General features: G+C 38.2%; 2 protein-coding genes across 4 annotated transcripts in view; one reads left to right on the forward strand and one right to left on the reverse strand.

The window, feature by feature from the left end:
- Positions 1-19,435, reverse strand: part of METTL15 (methyltransferase 15, mitochondrial 12S rRNA N4-cytidine) — a 78,082-nt gene extending 58,647 nt beyond the window's left edge. The window contains exons 1-2 of one of the 2 annotated variants that reach the window (XM_056493254.1): positions 19,415-19,435; positions 17,727-18,006 (exon numbers count right to left, since the gene is read on the reverse strand). In XM_056493254.1, coding sequence (XP_056349229.1) covers positions 17,727-17,990 — 264 coding nt within the window. In that variant the 5' untranslated portion in view covers positions 17,991-18,006; positions 19,415-19,435. Of the gene's footprint in view, positions 1-17,726; positions 18,007-19,365 lie in introns of both variants that reach the window. The other variant, XM_056493252.1, reaches the window with a different exon arrangement.
- Positions 19,436-19,481: 46 nt separating this feature from the next.
- The window catches only part of KIF18A (kinesin family member 18A), a 30,054-nt gene continuing 21,761 nt past the window's right edge, over positions 19,482-27,774 (forward strand). Inside the window, exons 1-7 of one of the 2 annotated variants that reach the window (XM_056493250.1) lie at positions 19,482-19,532; positions 20,427-20,811; positions 21,523-21,680; positions 22,601-22,705; positions 23,592-23,702; positions 26,238-26,435; positions 27,547-27,720. In XM_056493250.1, coding sequence (XP_056349225.1) covers positions 20,484-20,811; positions 21,523-21,680; positions 22,601-22,705; positions 23,592-23,702; positions 26,238-26,435; positions 27,547-27,720 — 1,074 coding nt within the window. In that variant the 5' untranslated portion in view covers positions 19,482-19,532; positions 20,427-20,483. Of the gene's footprint in view, positions 19,696-20,426; positions 20,812-21,522; positions 21,681-22,600; positions 22,706-23,591; positions 23,703-26,237; positions 26,436-27,546; positions 27,721-27,774 lie in introns of both variants that reach the window. The other variant, XM_056493251.1, reaches the window with a different exon arrangement.

The raw sequence follows: 27,774 nt of genomic DNA on the forward strand, positions 1-27,774 counted from the left end.
CACTATCAGCATTCTTTACAGGATGCAACATGGGAGGGAAGCTTGCCAGTGTCACATGTACATCTACACTACAAGGAATTCTTACTGGCAATTCTTCTCAAGAGCTCACATCCCATTACCAAAAAATCTACATCCTTTTTCACCCCAGGCTCTGCAAATTACTTTTGACAGCATGAGTGATCATAAATTTTATTCTCAAGGATCTGCATGAAAACAGCTCAGCAAAAAACAGAAGAGAAAATTCCACCCTGCTCTATCCAACAGATCCTGTATTTCTGCTAAAAAAACAGCAGCATGTCACATTGCAGGATATGAACCCACAAAGATCCTCTAGAAAATCCAAGCAATTTGATATAGCTTCTAAAGAAACCCGGGAAATGAACTAATTTTGAAACTTGTATTAAAAAAAAAAATTGCAAATGTCCACACTACAGCAACAGATGAAGAGACAGCACTTACACAGGAATTGCAAAATTAAGTATCATGTGTGGAACAGAAAAGTAGGTCTCTTAACTTACAGATAAGCACAAATAAATTCTCCAACTCTTCTGGTCAAAATGTATAGGCATTTTATATCTTTGAATTAGGAATATAAACAGCAAAAAAGGGACATCTATAAACAGAACATAAACATCACACACAGAATCACAAAAAAAAACCCCACACCACACAAAGTCTAATTACCATGGAATTATGAATAAAATTCAGATATTGAAAGCACTGAATGCATCAGATATTTGCACCAAAACTTTTCAATTGATGACTGTGTTGAATGCGACCAATAAAAATGAGAAAGAAAAGACAGAAAAATGTATTTACTGAGTAAATTTGCCTGAAATGGAGCATTATTTTTAGTATTTCTGCTCTTTCAGCATTAACACTTGCTCAAATATAACCCCAGGTATGAAAATCTAGTCAGTTCCAGAAATGAGATGCAATGGCTGCTTCCAGAAGGAATGAAATAAAAGATGTTTCACAAGCACTACACCAGTATGCAGAGGGATCACAGAGTCCCAGGCTGGGCTGTGCAGCCACACTGGGGCAGGCAGGCAGCACTGGCACTGCAGTGCAGGGCTGGCAGAGCCTGAGTGAGCCTTGCTGTGGCTCACACACATCTCAGAGGGGTTCCAGAGTCCTGCTGCTGATTTGCACTGCTGCTAGCAAGTGGTGCTGCTCCCCAGGCCCAACAATCCCTCAGCAGAAGGGCTCTGGGAGACCGTGCAGGGCATTAATCCGGCTGTCTCATTTCCTCTGCCCACACACAGCCCCCCCAAAAGCCCAGCAATGCCCTTCCAGGCCCCTGAAATAGCCTCTCTTCAGGTAATCCATGCCAGGGGTGCACAGGGCTCTGGCCAGTCACAGGGAGGGTTTTGCCATTCATTCCCACTCAGGATCACTTCAGCCTCCAGGGCCCCCTGGCACCCCAGGAACAGAGATGGATTCTGCCCATAGGTAACTAGATGGCATCTTGTGACAGGTGTCAATTAATCCTTCTGCTCTTGTGGGTCTGATTTGCCATTCCATGGGATCCACACAGTGCCATAGGTCTGAATTCCCTTTTGCCCACCTGGCTGGAGTCAGGTCTCTCCAGTTCTGGCCACAGTACTCATTGCTCACATGAACTGCTCATCCAATCCAAGTCTCAACAGCTGCTGGAACAGGCCTGAAGGTGGAAAAGGGAATAAAAGGCTGGGGAAAACCATCCTCTCATTCCCTCCCCAGAGTGGCTGTGATTATCAATGGACTCACAAAGGTCAGGCAGGAGAGCAGCACTGCTCACACATCCCAAAACACCTTCATTGCCCTCGATGCCATCGTGCCATGAACTGATATTTACAGCACAGCAAAGCAATCCTGGTCCCTCTCCCTCCATGGGGGCACATGGCTCACACAGGGTGAGGTGCCACAGCCACAGGAACAGACCAAGGGACACTGTGACCAGGGGCACCACACCTGGCACAGCAAACACTTGGAGCAAACCTGTTTCCAGGTTTACCTGTTAACCCTGGTCTGGCCAAAACCAGGGCAATATTTTTAAACTTACCCTGATATTTGGTAACTAGCAACTGGGAGCTCTTGCTCCCAGAAAAACAGTATGGATATACACTGCTTATGGTAATTATCACCGTTTTATACAAATGTTAATATTTGCTTTAAAATAATGTCATTGTTGTTTTTGAGAACTTGACCCTTGTATTCCATTCTTTTGCTCTCAGCATGTATATATTTTAAAATACTACTGAAAAAGAAAATTAGTAACCTGACTAATAATGACATTCCTAAACTATATAGGAAAATAGTTTAAAGAACCATAAAAAACTCAGGACTAAGAATATGTTTCCAGGTGTACTTCCTGGACTGTTTGTTAAATTATTTCAACTATTACATTCTTTGAACCTATTCTCAAGTTAGTACCTTAATTGTTTCATGCCCTAGTAGGTGTTAAAATTTATCTTCTGGATTTTCCAAATGTCAACTCCATCAGGTTCTGAGCACTTATTCATGCCCACTCACACAGGTGAACACTACAGAACTTTTTTATAACCTTTGCTGAAATTAAGTCTTGAGTCTCTAGTTATTCCCTCTACCAGCAGATAATATAACAAATAATTCCAAGACTGGTGCTACCAATTCCACTTAGTGATTATATTTTTTTCCTTTCCTGCCTGGAAGAACAAACTAATCCACTAGAAATTTTGTGCAACATTTGTCAAAGCAATCCATCTACCACAGCAAGGCAAAACCATTGGCTGTAACTTGCAATATGTCAATGTACAAAAAAGACAACCTCTAAACACTTAAGTGCTCTACTAAGTATATTATCACCATTAATTACTTGCTTGTGTTATGAAGAAAGCATTGTCCCACAAAATTCAAAAAGCATGGTTTATTAATTAGTGTATACAAACACTCCTCTACCTAAAGCAAATTACAATCCCACTACTGGTGAGATTTTCCAGACTTTTGTACAAAAATCCCACTAACAGAGGAGGAATTCTGCCAAGCAATAACCAAAGAATTCTGAAGTGCCAAAACCCAAAAAAAAAAAGCATGTGCTAATGGTGTGTGAGAAATGGGATGTGAACAAATAGGAAACTATCACCACTTTTAACTCTATAATCACGATTATATGACTAATATTTTACAAAGTAATCAACTTTATCAGCAAAACTACTGCTGTAGCTTGTACTACTGTACAAACCACAATACAATAGTTCCCAAATTACTAAGTTTAAAATCCAAGCTACAATTTTCCACCATAGAAATCTTTTCTTAAATCTCCTGCACAGAGCAAGAAAAATATCTTCCATTTCAGCTAAACTTATCTAATTTTATTTAGAAACAGAGTACTTCCAAGTAGAGCTTTATTCTCTTCAGTGACTGTAAAGCAGGTGAAAACTTTGCTTTAGATCTTTACTGCTTTTTTTCAAATTGAAAACGATGTTTTGAAATATACTGCATTTTGCTATTTGAGAACTAATTTTATTGCTAGTCTCTAGGATAAGTATGATTTTGGTGACCATATTCAAAACATCTAAGCATCTTCACAAACTGATGAAATAGAACAAATCCCTACATGAATGAGTTACAGCCATAAACCTACTTAAAAACTGTTTTTAAAATTTAGATAACATGCAAAACCAACATAATGAATACTTTGATGGAGAATAAGAGTAAACTGGGGAAACATAAAAAACTGTTAGAAAAGGAGCAAAGCCATATTAAACCAAGACAAAGACAACAAAGGAAAAATGCATGAAGGAGGAAATCCTTTAGAAAGGAAGGAGGCTGAAAAAGAGCTGCATCAGTAAGCCTTGCATTCCTAGGAGAAGTTTGGTATGAGGGAAATCTACAGTCCAGAAACCAATAAAATCACATCCAAAGAACAAGTTTCAGAGCCAGCTGATCATTTCAGGAGAGAACAGAACACCTTCCATCACTGCTGCTTTATAAGAAACTGGCTTAGACGAGGAACAGAAAATAGGAAATGTGGAGAAGGATTCCCTTAGGACACATCTCTCTGGTCCAATAAAACATCCAAAGGCTCCAGCAGTTTTCTGTGGAGGACTATTAAAATTGTTTTTATACAGCTGTAGCAGATGGTATGATTCACTTATCTCAAAAATACAAGAGCTCAGGGAACTTGATGATATTATCAAGCATCAAGTTCCAACAAATAAAAAAGTGCCTTTCATGCAAATATTGAAACTATGAATAACGCTGTGGGGAGAGGTCTAGTATTTAAAACACTTTTTAGAGATATCAAACTCTAAAACAACATCATGCCAGTGATATTATACAAATAGAACCCTCATCTGTCCCCCTACAAGGAAGTTCTTCAATTACTGCTGTCAGGCAAAGGTTCTACAGGGTAGAAAATAATAATTCTCTCCCTTCCTCTCCTTTTAGGCTTCTGCTGTTGGGCACTGCCAGAGACTGGACACCTGGTCAGGTACACTCCTGGACTGTAAAAGTGCTCTGTTACTGATGGCCTTGTGATTTAGCAAGATTTTGATCTAAAGAGCTTCAGTGAGAAGTTCAGTGAGAGTTCAAGACAAAAAGAATACATAATCAAAGAATCTTCTGCCTCCTCCAATCTCTAAAAAGATGTTTGTTCACCATCTCAGCTTCAGTCTCCATCACCTATAGGAGTAGCACAGATCTTTCTCAAAGTCCAAAATTACTGTCTCAGTATTTTTAAGAAAGAAGAAACTCAGCTGCAACCATTCATTCATGTTTTCACTCCTCTGTTCTCAGTGGGAACAAGCAAGAGTCCTGCACAAATCCAGCAAGGTTTGTTTTCTCTAATAATGCAAATGACCAAAGGAAAAAAATCAAACCTTGCCTTTCACTCAATACTTTAAGTTTGTTTTATTTTCCTTAATGAAAGAGACAGCTTCAAGTCATGTCCTGTTCCATGTCCTCCATATAGTCTTTTGCCTCAAGCTACATGATGGTAAGAAACACACACACAAAGGAACTGAAGAACAGGAGGAAGAAAGGCTCCAATGATATAAATATATATCATATATATAATGATAGAAAACACTGCTAATTACCTGAAGATGGTGGACAAAGAAAAGCCATTTATTATTATAAAACAGGGCACAACACAAGATGAACATCAGGAGTGAAAACAAGCAAAATTGAAAATGTAATCTGCAAGACAAAACAAAGAATACATTTATTTTTAAGTTTTTATTTTTAAAAGCTTTGATGCTTTAAAGAGTTTAGGAACAGTGAAAAAACATTAATCAGTACTAATAGGACAGTTCTTAATGACTGAAACTTGAAGAAGTCCTCAAAGGACTCTGAACATCTGTAAATGCACAGGCATGGTAAAAAGCATAATTACTGAATATGTGACCTAACAGAGCGAAAAAATTCAAACTGAGTACTATAAAAATCAGAGAGGATAGTAAAAGATAATGGCAATGGCAGCTCTATTCAACAGAAACGTCTTAAACCACACATTTGAACAGCAAAGAACAATTAATCTAAGCTGCTAAAAACAAAATACTTCAGTGGGATGTCAATCAGTAGCACAGAGCTGACAACTGTGCTTTAATTACATTTGAGACTGTTACCAATTAGTTAGTCTGCAGCAGTTCAGGCTTCATGCTATGACTCAGTGCACTGACTCATTCAGTGAAACTTTTCCTACAGAACTACCCAGGCACCCACAAGGATGCAAGATCAAAAGGAAAGTAGTTACATTGACCTTCTTAGCAAAAGTCTTGTTTTCAATTTCGGTGGCCAAAAGTGTAGCCTGACACAGCTGCTCAAGTAGGCTTTTTGAAGGGGAGAATTTCAGGAGCACTGTTTTAACTCCATTTCAGATAAACATCTCAAAAAATCAAAATACAAATAATGCTTTGTACAGTTTGAAGCTGAAGCAGCACATTTTAAATCTGCTTTGTTTTTTCTTTACAAGCTGCTCAAGTAGAATTATTTACTATTAGTAAAAAAAAATACCTACCATCAAAAAATCCTATTTTCTGTCACTTAAGAGTCCTGCCTGGTTTTAGCAATTGAAGACTGAAATATTTTGTCAGAAGGAAGGTCACCAGCTGATGGAAGGGGGTGGGAAAGAGTGACAAAATGTATTCAGCCATTTCTCTGTTTCAGGAAAAAAATAATATCTTTGGCTGGATTTTTGAATTATGACAATTCTACCATTGCACTAAGCGGTAATGGCATTTTCAAGCTTTGCAATGAAACAACAGGAAGATAATCCTGATATCCTCATGGACCTCCAAAAACATATTAGATTTCAAGCAAGACTTCTGTCCCAGTTGTTGTTTGTGAGTTCTCAGGCTACGATGCCAAAGCTGGAAGTGCAGGATCCTGGACAAGGAAAGTTGTGTTAGTTGTTGCATGTCCACAGCTTCAGGTCTGATGGTGCCAACACAGCCAAGCAATCAAAGGTGAGTGGATGAGAGGTGTCCAGACTCAAGACAGACAAGAAGTCTTTCAGTGCAGCAGCCATGCAAACAGCTCATTGTTTCTGAAACCAGCTGCCTGCTCACTGCCATCTCCAGCTCTGCTCTCACAGTTTATTCACCCAAAAACAAGGTGCAAGGAAATGCAGCTTTGCTGTCAGCTCATTCCATGGCTGCACAACCACAAGAGCAAGAGGAAGCATGAATGCACATCCAGAAACCAGCATGTCCAGTGCACGTGGCAATGTGTTAAACCATTAACACATAAGAATTTAAGAGTTTTATTTTATTTCCTGGAGGAAATGGAAGAACAGGTAAGACTCTTGAGGATTAAAATGAGCATGAATATTGGAATTAACAAATATTTTTAAATTAAAGCATTTTTTTCTCCAGAACTATACTAGAACCTACAAATCTCAGTATTTATCATTAAATTTTAGCAAATGAAAAAGCTAATTAGGCATTATTTTCTGATGTCAGGGAGGGACAGGAGCTTAGGGAGATGGTGGTATGGGGTGACAGGCATGCTGGACTTGTTCCCTTCAGTGGCTTTGTGTTCAGCTTAGCAAATCCTAAGGAACAAACCAATCACTTCCATTCAAGTTTTCTTTCCAAAAGTGAAGCAACACTGGAAATTGCAATATCCAACACAGTAACTGAGAAATGCACTCAACTGGCAGATGGACACTGGAACTTTGGCCACCCAGCTCCTGTGATTCCCAGGTCACTACACCAAGCAGGTAGGTCATGCTGCTTCTCATTTTTCTGTCTGTAAAACTCAGAAACTCTAGAACTGCCTCCCAGACACACTGTGACCTCAACAGCTGCAAGTGGATGTCCCTCCAATTGCTCCCTCCAATTTAGAGCTGCAAAGCTCTAAACCCAAATGCTAACCTCTTCAAAAAGCCAGGAAAAAAGACATTTCTGCTTGGGCACACAAAGCAGAATTTCACTTGTTGCCTCTAAATTCTGCAAAGTAGAAACAATGCTATTGAGCTACTTTATAAGAGAGCTGTAAATATAAATTCTGTGTAATGAACTTGAATTAATTAATCTATAAAGATAATCTGTGAATGATTCAAAGGTTATAGGGATATAATTCAAGAGACAAAAATCTACATTCAGAGCAGAATTTTAATAGCAAGCAGTGTATAAGACATTTCTGTAAACAAAACATTTAGTTTATTTCCCCAGCACTGGCTGGCTGTATCTACCTGAACAGGCCAGTGGAAGGAGATTCTCAAAGCACAGAAACACCATCTTGTTGAGGTCCCTGCACAAAGGCCAGCAAGTTTTACTCCAGATCATTTCCCAAGGTCACTTTCCTTTTTAACATCATCCCTAGATAAGAGTTGGCTTGTAAATTCAATGCCAGCAGAGGTCAGCATTCAATCCTGCTGAACAATGTTTTACCCAAGTAAAAACTTCTTCATTAAAAAGAAGAGAGAAGTCCTCTCTCTCAAACAAAATATACACTGTGTACACTCACTGCCACACTCACAATAGCAATATTGCTGGTTTTAGATAATGGCAGCTATCAAAATTTATTTAATTTATTTAATCAGACCACATTTCTAGAACTATTTTAAACCTAGAACTACTTTTGCTAAAGCAAAAAGATTGATTAGAAGATTTAGCAATTGGAGATCTTTTCTCTCCTTGTTAGCATTTCAATGTCCAATGGGAGAAAACAGTTTCCTTGAACTTTCTCCTCTTCTGCTCTGCTAGAAGTCACCTTTGTTGAATGAACATAACTCATGTAAGCTGAAACATTTGCAGCTCCTCAAAACCATTTAACAAGGATTTCAGGATAAAATTGAAAAGTCAAAGTCAGCCTACTCCTGATCAAGTCCAAATCACATATCTATGAATTTTCACTACATTTTTCCATTCTAAGCACTGTTTCTTTGGTTGACTGGAGATGCAACTTAAAATGGATAAGTATCCTGTATCCTCCCAATTTATCTCAAAATTATTTATTGCACTTACCACTCTGCCCTACCTAATGCATGCATGGAGAGAAAGGTTTCGATCTTAATTTTTGCACCACAGAATTTGTGCTCAATTCCCATTAAATACACAAGAATCAAAACAGTATACTTGTTTTATATGTCTGACAAAAGTTGGGGTTTTTCTTAATCATGTTAAATAAACCAAATTGTTGAAAACCACTGGCATCATGAGACATAAGTTATTTGTGAAATAGCAACAAAGATTTGTAAGCAGAGAAATGTACTTTTAGAGAAATGCTGGAAGAGTTCTACTGTTTTCCTGAATGAATTAAGAAACTACACACACTCAAAGTCTCAGCAGAAAACATTATTATAACATACACTTTGCTGCTATTCACATGAAAATAAGAAAAACTGTCCCAGAACTAAGAAAATAAGAAGCCCAAGATAATGAGCCCAAGATATTCTTGCATTTTTATACTATTTTATTCAAATTTAGTAAGAAGCAATATTTAGGCTTTAGCATTTATATTTAATAACCTTTCTCTTATGAGAATTCAAAATATTTTGCAATAAGTTCTGTACAGTAAATCAGACATAGCTGGTTTTGAAGTAGAGTACTTTGATTATTCATCGTCTTTTCAAAATCATTGCCTTACAGAAGGGAAAATAATATTACAAATCCAGTGAATCACACATGGTCCACAGACACCTAGTTATGCTATACACCCATCCTGAAAAGTTGCCATTTTCATTTCCATTCTGTTATTTTTAGAAGAACTCAAAAAATTAAGTTACTTACTATAGGGCTATATATTCTGATGTCATCTTAACATCAGTCAGTAACAAAATACTTCCATGTTTAAACTAATATTACTTCTTAATAAAAAGAAAAAAAAAAAAAAAAAAAGAGAATAAAATAGGAACTTCTAGAAAATAAAAGTGTCTGTGGCAAGAAGTAGTTAAGGTTACCCTGTAGAGCAGAGCCTCATTACAGGTTTCCCTGCAGAAAACTTGCAAATGTTTTAAACCTTAAGGTAAACAAGCTTTATACAAATCTAAAGAACCAGTACCAATAAGATGCTACTGATGACACCACTGTGAAAAGTATGAGCAGCTACTGATCTATACAGGCATAATTCCCATCCACAGCTTGCTCAAGTACACAAGAGCTGAACTTGCCAGTGAAAATATTATAAGGGGATTAAAAGGTATTATGCAGGATGACATGGCCTGCCTGAAAATAAAGTTGAACAAAAAAGTGAATATTTAAAGTTCTATGTTTTTGCTAATGGTAATATATGATACCATAAAACCTGTCTTTTTCTGGCACTTATTAAAAATAAAAGAAAAAATCAAATCAAGTACATAGAAAAGAAGAATTTTGGTTGCAAGCAAAAGATATCTCCTATCAGTTCCATACAGTACATGTCTTTCCTTTATGTAAAAAGTTATCAATTGCAATCTAAAAAAATAAGGACTGATAGGTAAAACATAACTGGACTTATTTTTTCCAAAAGTACTCTTGACAGAATATGAAATGATAAAAAAGTTGTTTACATGCAAAGTCTAACAATTTACATCACAAAGAGAATATAAATTAATAGTTGGCATTTTGTAGGAAAACAACCTTCTCAGATCACATATTAAGTAGAATATAAAATGATTTTCCAGTATTGGTCTATTCAACAATTTACCATAATGCAACCATTATTTCCCATTTTTCTCATTGGTACACTGAGGATGCCACTAAATTATACTAGCATACAGATGAAATATCTGCATAATCACTAAGTTTGCATATCCAAGAATTTCAGTAGCTTGCACTATCAACCATCTCTTCATCATTTCACACAGAGGAAAGAAAAGATTGCTATGAGCATATTTTGAAGCACCCATCAGTCACAATCACTTAATGCCTCAAAATAATTTCCAATGTATTTTCTTCACAAGGGCTCCGTTTTCTGATTACAGCTAAATATGAAACAACATATGAACAAAAATGAACAGGTTTTGTATGAAAACACATAAAAAGGAATTTTACTTCTGCTTTGCTTTGCTTTGTTTTGCACTCCTCACTTATTTTCTAAAGCCTCATACCTTAATCTGTGGTCTTGATTCCACAGAACATACTGGAATACATCACCTGAAGACATCTGCAATTTATCTTAAAGTACATGACATCTTTCTCAGTCATCAGCTGTAGGTTCACCTCAAAAGCCTGCCAAGACTCCAGCCACTGGCAAACCACTCTGGGGCAAAGCCATGCCCTAGCCCTTCCCAGCTGAGAGAAACACCCAGGAGCGTTACTGGGAGCCAGGAGAGACAGACCAGCCCCTGCCCCCTGGCTCTTGCATGGGGTAAGAGAAGCAAACAAAAACCACCACCACCACCTGCCTTTGTCACCTGCTTTCAGACAGCACTGGCAGACCTTGCTTCAGTATGCATTATTTATTTCTCTCATTTTCCTAAGAGTAATGTTGTCTGGAATTAGATTTAATGACATTATGACTCAAGTACGCCATTATTAACATTTCCATAGGAAATTAAAATTTCAGTGTCTGGATGACTTCAGCTAATCATCAGACTTAACAAGGAGAAGCTGACTTCCTCTGCTACCTCAGAAGAAACGTCTTTCCTCAATTATAGCTGAGGAGATACTTAAGAGATGCAATGAAAATTTTACAAAGGCTCAAGTAAAAATCTAATTCTTTATTATTAATGGTTAGCCAACCCCAAAAAAGTCATGGACATGGTTTTGATAAGCTTTAGCTACCAGGTTCTTACAGCAACTGGACATTAAGTAATAGCATTTTCATACAGAAACAATATTTATTTATTTCAGTGACATTATTAAAACAGAAGAATTTGTCATTTATTAGAACAAAATTATTAGAAAATAATTTTCCCAAGATGTTGAGCACCAGCAAACATCATTGCAATGAAGATAACATGCTCAGAAAGTCTGGGAAAAAAAGAATATTTTAAAAAAAAAAATCAGACCATACATTTGCATGACTTCAGATACTTGTTTAAACAACAAATTTAGCAGCTTAACCTTTTAATCATCTCTTTACCCAGATAAATTCTGTGCAAAACTACTCCCAACAGTATAGAACACAAAATAAGAAAACACAACCTGCAGATATCTCCCATACTCCAACTGTGATCTTCAATTGCTGGTAATATTTTGTGTGATAGAAAAAAGTCTGCATTTCTGTTTGCAAACTCAAATTCAAATATTTAATAAGAAAGCTTAGCCAAAAGGCTGACTAAAGACACACAGTACTAGATGAGGAGGAAATGAGTAGCTACATATATTAATTATCACCCTTTCTGAGAACACAGGCTCACTCAAGTTAAAATTTAAAGGGCTTAGATTACTTTCTGGTGAATTTTATTAGTTTTCCCCAAGAGGTGCAAAGACTAATACTGTCACAACAGCAGAGGAGAACATATACAGCGTCATTACAAGCTGAGTCACCCGAAAGCACTGCATCTTGCTTTATTATAACACAGCATTAAACAGCCTCCTGAAGCGCTGTCATTTGTTATGTGACAGAAGGGGAACAGCAACCCAGCCCAGCAGCACCAGAAAACCCAACCTGCACATCTGCAGTCCTTTCTGGTAGGCAGAGCCTGTTCCCTTGCTGCTCTCCCTGGATACAGCAGCTGCAGGCTTTCCTTCCTCTACTGCTGCAGAGACAGATGCAGAACAAAGTTAGAGGTGAGAGGTCTTCTGCTTGTGGCTGCTGGTAACATTAAATATGCCCTCAGAGAGCCATGGTGCAGGTGGGAAAATGAGGAGTTCAGGCAGATGTGCAACAACTACAACCTGAAGATTCTTTCCCAGACATCAACTTACCCTTCCTCTCATCCAAGTATTCTAGTTATTTTCTGTCTAAAGACCTAATTCTTGAAGGAGAAAAAAAGTAAAATCTGAAGGGACTTTTTCACCATCCCTCAATTCATATCATTCAGATCCAAATTCACTGATATTTTTCATTTCCTGGTACCACAGTCCAATCACTCAGGAGTACCAGCTTGAAAACAGAGAAGAGTTATGCAGTGCTCTCAAATAAATCACACGTGTTTTCAGTCATCTGTCAATAAGGAATTTAAGCTCCCTGTATTTTTGGAGGGCCTACTACAGAAGTCAGCAAAACAAGAAGACAATTGAAGAGTGACTTTCTCTGTCTCCTCTACTGGCAAGCTGTTAATGAGTATCACCTCCTGTCCTGTTTTCTTCCCAGTTTCCTTCTTTTCTCTCCCATCTTGTGATGGAACACACAGATGCACATACTGTAAAACATGTATAACATTTTGTTGTTAAATATTCCTTCTACCTTACTACATTTTATTCAACTGCAGGTCACAGCAGAGAGCAATTGGTTGTAAGGACCATAGGTAAATGGGGTCTGCTTCTCCAATCTGCATGTCCACTGCCATTGTAAAACCAGACAATGTTATTATTTAAAGTAACAATAAACATTTGAAGTGCTATCTTTCACGTATCTTAGCCAAAACTGTTTTGAAAATGTTTTCCATTTTTATGCACTAACTTCAAATGCTAGCTTCACTAAAATCATCCCTCTTGAAGTATGATTTTAGCCAAGTATTTTAAACAGTGCTATCTGATGAGAATCCATTTAACTAGTTCCCTAGTAGATACATTCAAAAATAAATGTACTTTGCATATATACACATTCAATGCATTTTATTACACACTTCCACACACAGCTGTGATCTGAAGTCTGGCTAGCCTCTTCTGTAAATTTACAATATGTGCAGCCAGGACATCAGGCAAGATAAGAGTGACAGAAAAAATACACAGGAACTGCATGATCAACTGAAACAACTCTCAATATGCCCCAGTAACACTCAAATACCATGGGAAAAAAGTGTGTTCTGTAATTCCCAGAGTATTTTCAGAATTACTCTATATTAATTTATTGACTCTCACAGGTTTCTTTATCTTCCTTTTTTACAACAATCACTACAAAGCTCACTGTGCTGCTGACAGAGAAAAATTAGCCATAAAATTTGCATATGGAAAGATATTTTCAGCATGCTTCCCAAAAAAAAAAGTTGTTTCCACAATAAAGAACATTATGCAAATCAATCGTTCTATGTAAACTTATTTATTTTACAAGTCCAGTGAAAAACAGGCTAAAACAATAAATCTTCTACTATGTCCATGTGTGTGTAGTGCTTTTCCAAAACAAGTATTTCATTAGTTATCTCATCATGTAACTAATATTCCCTTCCAAACGTGGCATTTTGGCTGCATTCTGCAAAAAAACTCATACAACTTGAGAACTCAGAATTAATTTTTCCAGATCTCTTTTCCATTCCTCTTTATTTTGGACACCCTGCAGAAAACTTCAGTTTTGAGAACCTCTAGTATAAACGGGTCATTCCAATTATAAATGATTTGCAGATGGCTTTGGAGGTACAGTGCTAAGAATCCTGCTCACCAGCACAGACATGTAACTATTTATATAACACAACACTTGGAAACCTTTGTCACAAAACAGAAGTCCCCTCTGCAGGGTGCTGTACAGAAAAAGGTTATTTTTGCCTTAAAGCATTTATACTCAGTACAAGGCAGAAAGAGAATACTGATGTATGGAGAAGAATACACAGAAACTAAGACAACAATTTCAAAACTGAATCTTTCTCACTCCAGCAGCCTACCTCAGCTCCCTTCAAGGGTCATCTATTACTTGACTAACTCTGCAGAAAAGGAAGGAAACAACCATGCTCCAGATCAGCATCCAACAGCAGCAACAGAACCTCCAGGAGGTGAAAAGCTACTGTCTTCAAACTTGAACCCCAGAGCTCCAGCAGCACTTCACTCACAACAAAACAATGTCCTATACTCCCTGTTATTTTAGAAATCCATGCCCAAACTCCTTCTGAAAAAGAATCATTTGATGTTTGGATGTGTGAAAACAGTAACTATCCTGAAAACAAAGCAGTATGTACCTGAAAGAGTGAAAGGAAAGCTCACAGCTAATCTGCATGTCTTCAGGAAATACTTGTCTCTTTCTAGAAACTAAGTATAACACATGATTTCCAAGACAAAGAGAATACCTCCTTCAATGAATGCCAAATAGCAAAAAAAAAAAAATCTGAATAACATTATGAAGAATCAAAAGGGAAATACCCACAGTAAGCCCCAGCTGACTCAAGATGATGTCAGACAGGATGTCTCTGGGGAAAATTAACTGCCTTCTTTTTTTTTCAAAAAATTAACATAATGAGATAAAAAATCACCTACTATTAACTGCTTCTGATGAACCACTTAAACATTGAGGAAAATGGAAAGGTCTCATTCATTATTTCTCACCACAAGTTTGACCACCTACCATTTAATTTACAGATGCTAAAAGAAAAAATTTTCTAAAACTATCATAAACCAAATAAAACTAGCAGAGCTTACAGTATCTCCATTATAGTCTCTTCTAGATCATACTCAACAATGGATAAAATCAATCATACAAAACCACAGATGTCATCAGACTACAGGCTTCCCCATAAAATCTGAGTAGGACATAATATTTGTTTTTCTTCTAGGTGGAATATATAAATAATATATAAGTAATATATAAAATATTATATATAGAAGTACTTGTTGTTGCTGAAGCACTACCATTTCCTAGAGCTTTGCAAATCAAAAATCTTTAAGATTCTCATAAGAACGGTTAAATTTCAGATTTTCATCCTTCTGCATTCATACTAGAACTCACTGCTATTGAAATTATTTTACTTAGCATTATAGCCACAGTATGTGGAAAAGATCCATATCTCTAGTTAAAAGGAAAATGACCATTGCAAAGGAAAAAACGAGGAAAAAGCAGGCTGAAAACTAGAGAAACATCATGCTTCTGGATGTCCAAACATTGATTCAAAATATGTTTAGTTCTTTATGAGGACAGAGAATTGTCCAGACAACTGCAAAAACATTGGTCAGATATTTGCAAACAAAACTCCTGGACTGAGAAGATTAAAATGCAGTGTAATCAATACAGTAAACTTAAAGAGGAAATTACTAATGTGTGGACTTAGTGCATCAGACTTTTCATTGAGAAGCGAGGTAGATTAGCAAAAACTAATTTGTAGTCTTTGCTTCAAAGATAGGACTACTACAGGGACTTTGTGAAACAAGGCAATAAAAGAAGATTCAAAGATAAATGGAAGTATTATTGCTCAAACTCCTGACAAACAGATTCCCCAGAGGAGACAGTCAACAAGAATATTCAGTGGGAGGGCACTAACATCTTTATCTCAGCGGTGACTCACTCTTAAGTAACATTTATTTTCGTAAGAACCTCTATAAGTAAAATGAAAATCCCATTCAGTGACCATAACTATAGGGAGAACATCATCTTTCTAATTAGATTCTTTTTTATATTGGTAACTTCTTGTCTTAGGACACAAGAAGAAATACAGGCCCAAATCAGCTATTTTATAACAAATAATATAACTCTATTAAAGCCGAGGAAAGGAAATCTTTATGTGCGTAGGAGAGAATAAAGCAGAAAAACTAAATTCAAGATCCCAGCACTACCTTTCCTGCCCACAAAATAAAGTGCTTATAGACTTCTTGTCATGACTATAATCTTCAAAATATAAATTTATATGACGCTCCCAGTTGGCATCCATGTTAAGACAAACTGATTACCACCACTCAGGTTAGGGAGAAACTATCTCAACCTGTGTTCAAAATTTCACTTATACCAGCAAAACTCAGTTGACACACTGCATCCTTTTGCACATTACTGATTTTTCAAAGCTTCAGAAAGTGCTGTAAATACATACAGAAAATGAAAAGTGGAAGTGCTGAACAGTTTCCCGTTTCAGTCATGCTGAACAGGTTAGCAGTATTATAAATGCTCCTCTCTCAGGTGAACACACCTGGGCTCTCTTATAGCAGTCATTAGTGGTTCAGTACTAGCCTAGGAATCTGGAAAACCATTCAGACACAGACCTGAAAAAATCCCACCCAGCAATAAGCTATTTTACATTCATAAATATTTAAATTAGAAAAAGTCTTCAGGGGCAGTAACAGTTACTCTGTGCAGTTCATAACTTTAAACACTTTCTTTTACAAGTTCTGTTGCCACGTAAGGTTTCCCACATCAATAAAGAGAGTTCAATGAACACTGACGTCACTGGGCTCTTCTTATCTAAGTAAAAACTTACACAACTGGGAAAAATATTTCACAGTGTATCACAGCTTATATGTTCATTTAATGTGTGAAAATGTCATCATAGTTCTGACATCAGAATAAAATCTGAACTCCAAGTTCCTTATGTATTTCTCTAATTTGGGTTTCTTCAACAGTGGAACACATGCAAGAGCAATGTGTATGCTAATGTGTATGCTAATGTGTATCAACACTATTTGCATTTTTGCTGCTTCTTCAAAGACTTAAAATGATGCACAATGAAACACAAGATTTGAGTGCAAATTTTTGATCACTGGCTCCACCTCAGACTTGCTGTATCACCTTGCCACTGTTGGATCATGCTGTTTTCAAATAAAAATAAAAACATACACACACTTTGACCTTTCTTTTTTACCTATTGTTTCAGCCTTTACACATTGATAAGCCTGAATTTGTAAGACTGTAGGAAGCTAAAATAAGCACTAAAATCACAGATGAAAATATCTGAAATGTGAATGTTATTGAAGAATTTACATTATTTTAAAAATCCTTTTAAATTAATACTAAGACCACCCAGACAAAAAACATTTCACTGTGGATCTTTTTCAAGGATGTGTGTAACCATATACTTGGACTATACATGCAATGTAGATATATAAATAGAGACCTGAACTACCCCAGATACCAAAAACAAACCACTTACAGTACCATACCCAAATAAGAAGGCTTGAATTAGTTCCATGCTAATGAGGCTGAACAATCTTTAAAACCTACAAACTTATTACCTCTCACACAAGAGGAAGAAGGCTCTTCAAAAACTGATAACCATACATGAGAACTCCCCAGCACTATGAGTAATGAACATAACCTTAAGAATACACAAGTGCAATTCAGAAAGACAAGCACAAAAGCAACAGAAGAGTCAAATATGGGAGTTTTAATAAATACCACCTGCTTGAGGATTCAGGCACACAGACACCAGAATTTTATTAGTTTGAATACAGAGATTTAACTTGAACTTCAAAACAATTCAAAGGTCCAACTGATTGTTTAAGAGCATCCCTTTATTCCTCTAAATAAAAGCTATTCCTACACTCCACAAATTTTTCTGCTGGATTGTTAATGGATCACAAATGTTTATTAATCATTTAACTTACCTGACCTGGCTGAGGGGATAAACAATTAATAACCTCCTCCAGCATCACTGGTATGTGCAATCTTCCAAAATTATTGTTTTCTGTACTTTGAGGCAACTCTTCAGTTTCACATTTCTGGACAGTTTGCTCCTTTGACTCAGAGTCAGAAAGCTTTTTTGATGAAGAATGGATCCTTCTGGCCAAACCAGCCACATTTACTGAATTCAGTTTCATGTTACACAGAAACAAACATTTGCAAACTTGGCACAGATTTTGAGATAACATTTTGGAGTTGATCAACCTAGAAGAGCAGTAGATGTTGGGAATTACTTTCAAACAAGTATTTGAAATAGTGTATTTGTTTTAAGTAACAAAGCAGAAATGCTATAGGCAAAGCTATACACATTCCAAGTTGGGCAGCTTTATAGATATGTTGTATCAGCAAAATGTTTTCAGAACTCTCAAGATTATCTACAAATTCACCATGTTCAAGCAACAGGCAGATTCTTTTCACTATCAGATTTTAATACATGCTTTCCTTGAATTTACCTTGCCAGAAGCTACCAATCTTTCTTGCTTAAGAATATGCTGAAAAAGTTACTCTGCTGATAATTTAGGCTTCAGCTGGGCAGTAAGTCCTCCACCTTAAATCTGAAAGTGTGCATCACTCCAACTTTGAATAGACACACAGATGTGAGGTTTTGCAACAAACCATAGTGTATCTACAGAAAACATCTATTATCCATGGCATGCTGTGCTGGTTTTGCCTGGGGTGGAGTTAATTTGGAGCGAATATGGGGCTGCGGTTTAGAATTTTGCTGAACAGAGCAGGGAGGAGACACAGCTAGGGCAGGTGACCAAATGCACTGAAGGGACATTCCAGACCAAATGACATCATGCTCCATAGAGAAAGTGGAAGATGATGTTTGCAGTGATGGCATTTTCCTTCCCAAGTAACCATTGCCTGTGGTAGGGCCCTGCTCTCCCTGGAGACAGCTGAACTCGTCTGCCCATGGGAAGCAGTGAACTAATTCCTTATTTTGCTTCGCTTGTCTGCACAGCTTTTGATCTACCTAATATATTATCTGTATCTCAGCCCACGAGTTTTCTGCCTTTTTACCCTTCCCCTTCTCTCCCAGTCCCACTGGTGAGGGAGTGAGGAGCGGCTCTCTGGGGCTGGGGTTAAACCAGGAAATGTTAAAGCAAGTTAAACATCATCCTACCCACACTGCTCCGAGCCCCAGACGCGTGCTGAACACACACGAGGGACACGCCGTGCTCACAACCACCCTCGCTTTATACAACTGGAGACCTTTTCCTTCCGAGTGAGCAGAAAGTGTATTTTATAACAGCGCAATCCTAGAGGGACACTCAGGCACGACTACAGGCTGCCGCCTCAAGATCGGGACTCGCCCTAAAGCAGAAGGTAAAGGCAGCAAGGACAAACATTCTACCCCTCAACACTTTTATCAGAGGCGACCGGAGAAGCGACAGCAGCCCGCACCCCGGTCCGCGGCAGGCCCTGCCACGGGCGGGACGAAGAGGAGCCAAAGCCGCCCGCTCGCCCGCCCGACAGCCCCGGCCGTGCTCCTCTTCCTTCCCTCCCTCCCTCCCTCCTTCCCTTCTCTTTTTCCCGTCCCTCCTTCCCGTCCCTCCGCACCCGCGGCCTCCCCTCAGGCGCCGCCGCGCGCCCGGCCCCACGCACTCACCGCCGGCGCCGGCGCTCTGCTGACGTCACGGGGCGCAGCCAATCGGGAGGCGAGGAGGGCTGCGTGCGTGCGTTTGAATTCGGCGAACGGCGGATGGCGGTTGGTGCGGCCGCGGCCCGTGCGTGAGGGCTCGGGGGGCGCGCTCGGGGACGGCTGAGGGCTCGGGGAGCGAGCTCGGGGACAGCTGAGGGCTCGGCACGGCTCGGGGGGCGAGCTCGGGGACAGCTGAGGGCTCGGCTCGGTGCGTGAGCCCGGGGACGGCCGAGGGCACGGCTCGGAAGGTGGGTGCCGGGGCAGGCGCCTCTGCGGCGGGTATAGGAGGGAATTCTCCGGCCATAGGGCCGAGCGTGGAGCCCTGAGGAAGAGCCGTGTGCCGTGGGGTGGGAGCCGGGTCTGGGAGGCGGCTCGGCTTAGAGAGGGCGAGCTGGCCCCGGAGCGGCTAAAGGCCGCTGAGAGCCTTTGCTGTGTAGGTTACTGTCCGCTTTTAAGCTGGGTGAACAGCCAGCTGTTAGCCAAAATGGGTTATTTAAAGGAAATTCCTTTGCTGTGTAGGTTACTGTCCGCTTTTGAGGGTAACCGAACAGCCCGTTGTTAGCAAAAATGGGCTATTTAAAGGAAATTCCGGTTTGGTATCGGTTACCGCATCCCATGCGAGGCACGTTAACGTAAATCCCGCTTTAACTCTCCTTAAACGTGACTATTTCAATGATCCAGGGAGAGCAATGTAGGCGGCTCCTCTTTCTGCTGAAGAACAAAAAAACTACTCGCTTTACTCTATGGAAACGTGGTGTCATCTGAAAGCTTGGCCTGTTGTAGAGGGAGAGGTGCGAATTGGCTTTCTGAAAGCTGTGCTGAATTAAGTCATGTTTTGAGGCCGGTTACAGTGTTTCCCAAAGTCTCACCGCTTTGGGGCGGTACATTGAATAGTCATGGGTGCCTGGCCAAATGTGTGAAGTGTTTGAAAGAGTGAAAATTGTTATATTGCAAAGAAAACCTATGCTGTCGATTGCAGAAACAATTCAGCTCTTGGATCTGAGAGTGTTGGAAGCGAAGCTGGGGAGCGGAAGGGATGACTGCTGCTAAGGAAGAAGATGTCTGCAGCCATGTGAAAGTGGTAGTCCGTGTCCGTCCGGAGACCCAGAAGGAAAAACACGGCGGCTTCAGCAGGGTTGTCCGTGTCATTGACCGGCATGTGCTGGTCTTTGATCCCAAGGAGGAAGAAGTCAGCTTCTTTAACAGGAAGAGAGTGACCCACAGGGATATTAACAAAAGACAAAGGAAAGATCTTAAATTCATGTTTGATGCCATTTTTGATGACAGTTCATCCCAGTTGGAAGTTTTTGAGCATACTACCAAAAATCTGATTGATGGCTTCCTAAATGGATATAACTGTACAGGTAACTTTGCTATTTATCTTTAATTAAAAAGCTTCAGTGATTTTTCTCAAAGTTTCTACCATTCTGTCCAGTGGCTGCAGAGGTATTAAAAAAGCCTGAGATAGAAAGAAAACAGTGTGGTTTAATTCATAGATATAAAAGGCTGACGTTTTAGCATATTGAAGTTAGGATAGCTCCACTCTATTTTAAAAATAAGCTTGTGTTAAGGCTGTAATAGACTTGGGAATATTGTCTGGAATATATGTGCTGACAGGAGTCCTCTAGAGTTATTCAGGCAGAAGCAGTTGTGTCACTGAGAGTGTGGTTGTGAGGAGTGTTGTCTTGTACAACTCACTGAGAGTGACTTGTGTCACCTGCTTTATCAACTCTTCAAGGTCTTGGGGTTTTTTAATTGGCTGCTGGAATGTGATAAGGAAATGAAATGCATATCAGCAACAAGTTGATAGCTTAGGGTTATGAGAGTAAGAAAATATTTTCATGTAACGTATCAGTGAATGGATTTTGAACTGAAAATTCAGAAATGTTGCTTTGAAACATCTCTCTCTAATTATAGATGTGAAAAGTAAAGCCTAAGTAAGAAACTTGAACCATTTATGAGACAGTTGTGCAGAATAACAGAGGTCTGTGAATGTTTACTTGACTTGACTTGTTCCTGATTAGCTTAAAAATAAATTACATGTTTTCACTTTGGGTTTTTTTGGGAAAATTCAGTGCTTGCATATGGTGCAACAGGAGCTGGAAAGACTCATACAATGTTAGGTTCTCCTGAAGATCCTGGAGTCATGTATTTAACTATGATGACACTTTACAAATGCATGGATCAAATCAAAGAAGATAAAACATGTGATGTTGCTGTCTCTTATTTAGAGGTGAGTTCCTGTATTTGGTACAGGACTTTCAATAAGTTATATTTTATAAATAAAGACAAGCTGGTTTTGCTTTATTCTGGTCCTTTCTGGGGCTTGACAAAATGTGTCCTTATAGGAGTAGAAGTGTGTTGTGCTCTGCAGACTTGGTGTTCCTAGGCACCTGTTACTGTTTTACAGAAGGCTGCCCAAAAACAGCCACCCCTTCTAATACATTTATATTATCTATATCATATCTATAACGTGAACTGGATGTTCATAATTTGAATTACATGCCTCTGAGCATCCGTTGATGTGCACAAGAAAATAGAATTTCAGAGTAATATTTTAGGACTTCTCAGTAGCATCTCTAAGCACTGTGGTAAAGCACAACAAAATGCTCTTCTGTTTTTACAGGTAAATGTTTTGGCACTTCTGCTGAGCAGTGCTAGTAAAATGGTTATCTTTTTAGCTCTCTCAAAGTCTTAATGGACTCTGGTTGGTATTTGGGAGGGGTAGAAGGAGATGGGGAAAGCTTGCATTGCCAGCTGCTTTCACAGACCAAGAAAGAAGACATTTAAATAATCGTAACAAGTAGGTTTGAACTAAGAAATATCACTGAAGTATGGATTGTGATGTACAATGGAGGAAAAAAAAAGATTTGGATCCATGCTTGTTGCAAAACTGTTTTTTTAAAAAGAGTATTTTTTTTTTCAATAAAGAATGAAGATTATTTACTAGAAAGAATTATTCATTTCTAAAATCTAAAAAGAAATCATGTGAATGGAATACTATAAACTCAGTATAGGAAAAACAAAAAAATTATGGCATGAATTCACTACTTTGTCTTAAAGGAATATTAAAAAAGACTGGTGATTGGTTTATTTAATTCTGTCAACTATGGGAGGATATTTTAATAAAGTCTTTTGAATTCCCTTTCAAAGGTTTACAATGAACAGATCCGTGATCTGCTGGTCAAATCTGGACCTCTGGCTGTTCGTGAAGATGGCCAGCAAGGGGTGGTAGTTCAGGGTCTGACATTGCATCAGGTATGTAAACACCTATGGAAACTTAAAATGTACTTGAGATATTTGAGAAATGTTCCCATTGTTCTGAGAGTTGGATGGAATTTGGTATTTTCCTGGTGGGCTGTTTTCTGGCTCTAAACACCAGTAACTTACAAATCTAAAGAATTAGCTAAAAGTACATTGTGGAGAAAACCTGCTGGTCTTATTGAATGCAAATATAGCAGCATTCAGTCCTTGTTATCAAAAGGGTGCCATTAGTTTTGAGGGTCATCCAGTAGATGGATGCTTGGAAGCTTTCTTTTTTGGCTAAAATATCTTGGCATTGCCTTCATTACCATCTTGGAGTGCTCTACACTGCTGTTTTTGTCTGAAAAGTTCCATGTTAAATTAGTTTTCTGGACTAACACAGCAATTCTTTGGTAAGGTCAGTGATAGAACCTAGTTTTCCAATCTCAAAATCAATTCCTGGGGACCTATTTTCTTGCAGCTTTCTTTTGTATGTTACATGCCATGGCAGGAAACAATATTCTAAGTTTGGCTAGCTCTGTGAACATCCTTGTTCCCAAACCCTGAGTCTTGTGAGGAAAAAAATTTTCTTGTACTAATGCATTAAATAGTGACATACTAATTTAAGTCCAGACATTCTTAAAAGAGGCTGATACTAACCATGGAGAATCTTTCAGATTTGTTTAAATTCATACCTTAATGCTTTTTTAGCTGAGAATATTTGTTTGAGGAGCCTCCGTTTCAAATAGGAAGTTTCTCTTACTTCTAGGTAGCTAAAATTTTAAGTTTTTTTTTTTTTTTCAAATTAATGTTAATGTAAATGTATTTTAGAATTAGTGTGTTCCTATAGTTGATGGAAAAGAAAAGAAACTTGCATTTGTCTTGTGCTCTACTCTTAAAGCCTAAATCAGCTGAGGAAATCCTTCAGATGTTGGACTATGGGAATAAAAATCGAACGCAGCACCCCACAGATGTGAATGCCTCCTCTTCCCGCTCCCACGCTGTCTTTCAGGTGAGATAGAGCCAATAAACGGTGGGCAGTGCTGGAGGAGCAGCTGTGCTTTCAAGTTGGGTACAGTGGAAGCTTTTACTTTTTAAATGTATTGAACTTTAGTTTGGGGAAGAGGAATTGAAGTTTTTCAGTTTACTCTTCTTGTTGACTCATTACTCCTTGGAATTATGTAGTGGTTCTTAGTGTTTATGTTCAGAGAAATGAATTCAATGGAAAGATCTCTAATTCCAATTGTTTGAATTTATTGCATATAAAATATGTACTTACACATTCTTAACTTTTATTTCTTAGAAGTAGCTTTTATGTAAAAGAGTAATTTAAACTTTAATAGACTTCCATATTGTAATCTTATAAACTGAAAGTTATTAATGGTTCTTTTAATGTTTTCTGTTTTCATGATGTTGCTTAGCATTTCTCTGGGAAAAATAATTTACAGAATGCAGTTATGTCTGACTATAAACTAAGAATATCAAGTAGCACTTTCTTATTTTGCTTTGTTGGTTAATGTTAATTTTACAATCAAGTTATTTACTAATATTCTGGTATAGATCAAGTTTTAGAAAATTGAAATGATGATTCTTAGTTTTCAGAAATTAGTTTTGAATGAGTTGTACAAATATGCTAAAACTTAAGACTTCTCCAAAGATTTCTAGGGTTAGCTACACTGCCTTATTCTTCTGACTTCTTTTTTTAAATACCACCTGTGATATTTAAGAACTAATCCTGTTATCAGCAATGTCTTTTTTTTTTCTGTTTGCTGTTACATACTGCAAAAAATGTTAAAATACATTTGATTCTGGTCCTTGCATCAGAGCACTTAACTGTTGGGAACTTCTTAAGTATCTGCAGACTTAGACAATACTAAATAACTATAGCAAAGTTTAAAAAAACAGCTTCTAAATATGGAACAAAGTCATTGTCCCTCTAAGATCTGTTTTCCTACATACCTTAAACTTATGTTTGAAATTGTGCTTCCTGCTTTAATTTCCCCTTAGGCCTTCCCTTGTAGTGCATTTTACATGACTGCACAAACACTTCTTTTAAAGTTGATTGGGTTGAGATCTGCCTTGTTGTGTGTGTGTGCTGTCTTTAGAAAGGCTCAAGCCACAGTGCTACAGGCAGGTCAGTGAAGTACTGGTTTCTGTTTGTTTGTTTGCTGGGCTGGGATATCCTATCTTGCTTACCTTTATTTAGGAAAAAGCTCTGGATTCTATTATCTGGCAGGCTTTTTCTCAGTACACTTCTAAAAGTGGTAAGCAGTTAAATAACTCACTTCAGTTTCTCATATATGTCCCCAACTCTGTGACATTCTGCATGATAGAATTGTCTTTGTTTCCAGAGATATAAGTGATGAGAAATCCCCTGTGCTGTCATGATTGCTCTTTATTTTTAATGTTTCTTTTATTTTAAGAGTTGCTTTTTTGTAGAGATGTTATTTTTGGCTTTTCCCCTTAACTTTATGGGAGCAGGATATTTTCTTAAACTAACTCAGAAATTGTTAAGTCTTGGCCCAGGACATTCTGAGCTGATTTTTGAGATGCAAGTTTAGCCTTACTGTACTGTATGTCTTATGTTTGAAAAATCTATCTGGGTCAGGCAATTACTGCCTCTGAGAGGAAAATCTGAATTGCCACACTGTTCTATTGAGAGTGTTCTGCTTTGGGGTATTTCCTGTATCTTTTGAATCTTTACAAAAGCTTGAGTCATACAACATAGTTTGGCTGTCACTTTACCTTTCTCTACTTCATTAATGGTTGTTACTGTGTTGCTCTGGTAGTGTGTTCCTAGCCTGAGGTTCTTTTTTCTTTTTTTTTTTTTTTTTTTGTCTGTTATACTGGAAACAGTACAACTGAACTTAGTTGTACTTTTTGATATAGAAACATGTCTGTTTGAAATAGATTTACATTTCATGGCAAGTCATAAGAATTTTATTTTGTTCATTCACAATACTTGTCAATCTTTTCTGTTACAAGGTGCTGTGAAGACTTAGTTTCTCATGCACAAAGCTTAAAACTACAGAAGCAGTGAGATGCTGTCTTTACTAGTCACCTTATATTCATGGCAGCTCTTTCCTAATTCACTGTCCAGAAGGGCATTCATGAATCAGTAACCATTAGCCATATTAAATGGCAAGGCACTCAACACAAAAGAAGGGGAAATGTATACTGAAAAAGTACAAAGCCATCTAAGGATAGCTTTGGTTCTTCTTACTGGCTGTATATTCATGCTTTGCCTACTTCCTTATAGACCTGAGAAAGAATGCCTTCAACAGCAGAAGGAAGCAGAAACGTTTAGTTCTTTATTCTATGAAAATTCCAGGAAAGATGGGGTGAAGGGGAATGAATGGCTTCAGGAGGCATCTCATTTGAAAAGGTCCTGGAGTGTATTTTCACAGCAGTAAATGAGTATTGTTTCCTATTAATGGGAGATAAAATTAAATCTAAATCACTGAATCAGCCTTTTCCTGGTTTATCCCTATACATCTCTTTGGTTAGTGGTTACTTGTTAATTATTTTCTTTTTTTTTTCCTTGTAGATTTACCTGCGGCAGCAAGATAAAACAGCTAGCATTAATCAAAATATTCGTATTGCCAAAATGTGTCTCATTGACCTGGCAGGATCTGAGCGTGCCAATGCAACAAGTGCCAAGGGGGCTCGTTTTGTAGAGGGAACAAATATTAACCGGTCCCTGCTGGCTCTTGGAAATGTCATCAATGCACTGGCAGATCCAAAGGTATGTCTGTGTTAAGGGTTTCCACCATTATATCTGTGAGAGCTGAGAGACAGTCCCAATGAGAGGGAATTAACAACAATGTGCAGCTGCCTAAGGATAGTGTAAAAGATGAATGGTACCTGCTTTTCTTACCTTGATTTCTTCTTTTCTTGCTTTGATTTCTTCAAAATCAAGCATATATAGAGAAGCTTGCATGAGTACATGAATAACCTTACAATTAACCTCAAATCTTAGGGGGAAGCAGCGTTTATAGGCTAAAACAGTACCTCTTACAGGTTGTTCTTTTGGGATCTCACATGCATCCATACACATCCCTGCTCAAAGCAGTGAGTCAGTCTCTGGTCTGGCTCACTAGCTCAAGGCAAGGAATAGGTACAATTGTGTAGGACAGTCACAAAATCTCCTGAACATTTGTATAAGTCCATTGTCTAACATAACACTCTTTTCATCCTTCTGCTCAACTAGCAAATTCCTGCTTCAAATATGCCAGGAGAAAATCAGATTTAATTTACTTTCCTGATGCTGTATGCCCTCATCGCCATCTTGATGGAGGGGGAAAGTAGAGTTTAATATCTGTGCCACAGACATATGAAAGAATCATGTTGATTTATTTGGTGTGGGATTGGGTTCCTAGTGACCAAACTTAGTACCATGAAATTTGTGTTGCCTGCAAAGTTGTGAAATCTATCCTTGAAGGTAATCAAAAGCCTTCTGGGCATAGTCCTTGCTATCTTACTCTAGCTGGCCCTGCTCTGAGCAGAGGGATTGAACTAGGTGGATTTTAGAGGTCCTTCCCAATCTGGATGATTTTGTAAACTGGAAATAGTTTAATGTAGCTTACTTTTTCTGTTAGTTGCCCTATCACAAAACCAGGAGTTACATATCCAGACATCAGAAAGTGACCCAGATAATACATGTGTTGTAAAGGTGTTAAGGGTTCCAAGAGACTTAAAATGTGTAAGATATATAGATATTTCAAAGAAAAATTACTTATGTCAAAGAGAAGTTTCATGGCTGCTTGTCATGTTTTATGTTACTGTTGAAATTCTAAGCAGACTCTTACTTCAAGTACAGTTAAGAGAACCATAAATATATATATCTCTGTTTTTAGAGCAAGAGGCACATTCCTTACCGGAACAGCAAGCTTACTCGTTTGTTGAAAGACTCTCTTGGAGGAAACTGCCGGACAGTGATGATAGCTGCTGTCAGCCCATCTTCCTTGTTCTATGATGATACCTATAATACTCTGAAGTATGCAAACAGAGCCAAGGATATCAAGTCTTCTGTGAGTATATTGGTATTGATTGATCTCTTGTCAAAGCACAATCATAGTATCAAG

Source organism: Oenanthe melanoleuca, chromosome 5 (genome assembly GCF_029582105.1).
Source record: "Oenanthe melanoleuca isolate GR-GAL-2019-014 chromosome 5, OMel1.0, whole genome shotgun sequence".
Taxonomy (NCBI): domain Eukaryota; kingdom Metazoa; phylum Chordata; class Aves; order Passeriformes; family Muscicapidae; genus Oenanthe; species Oenanthe melanoleuca.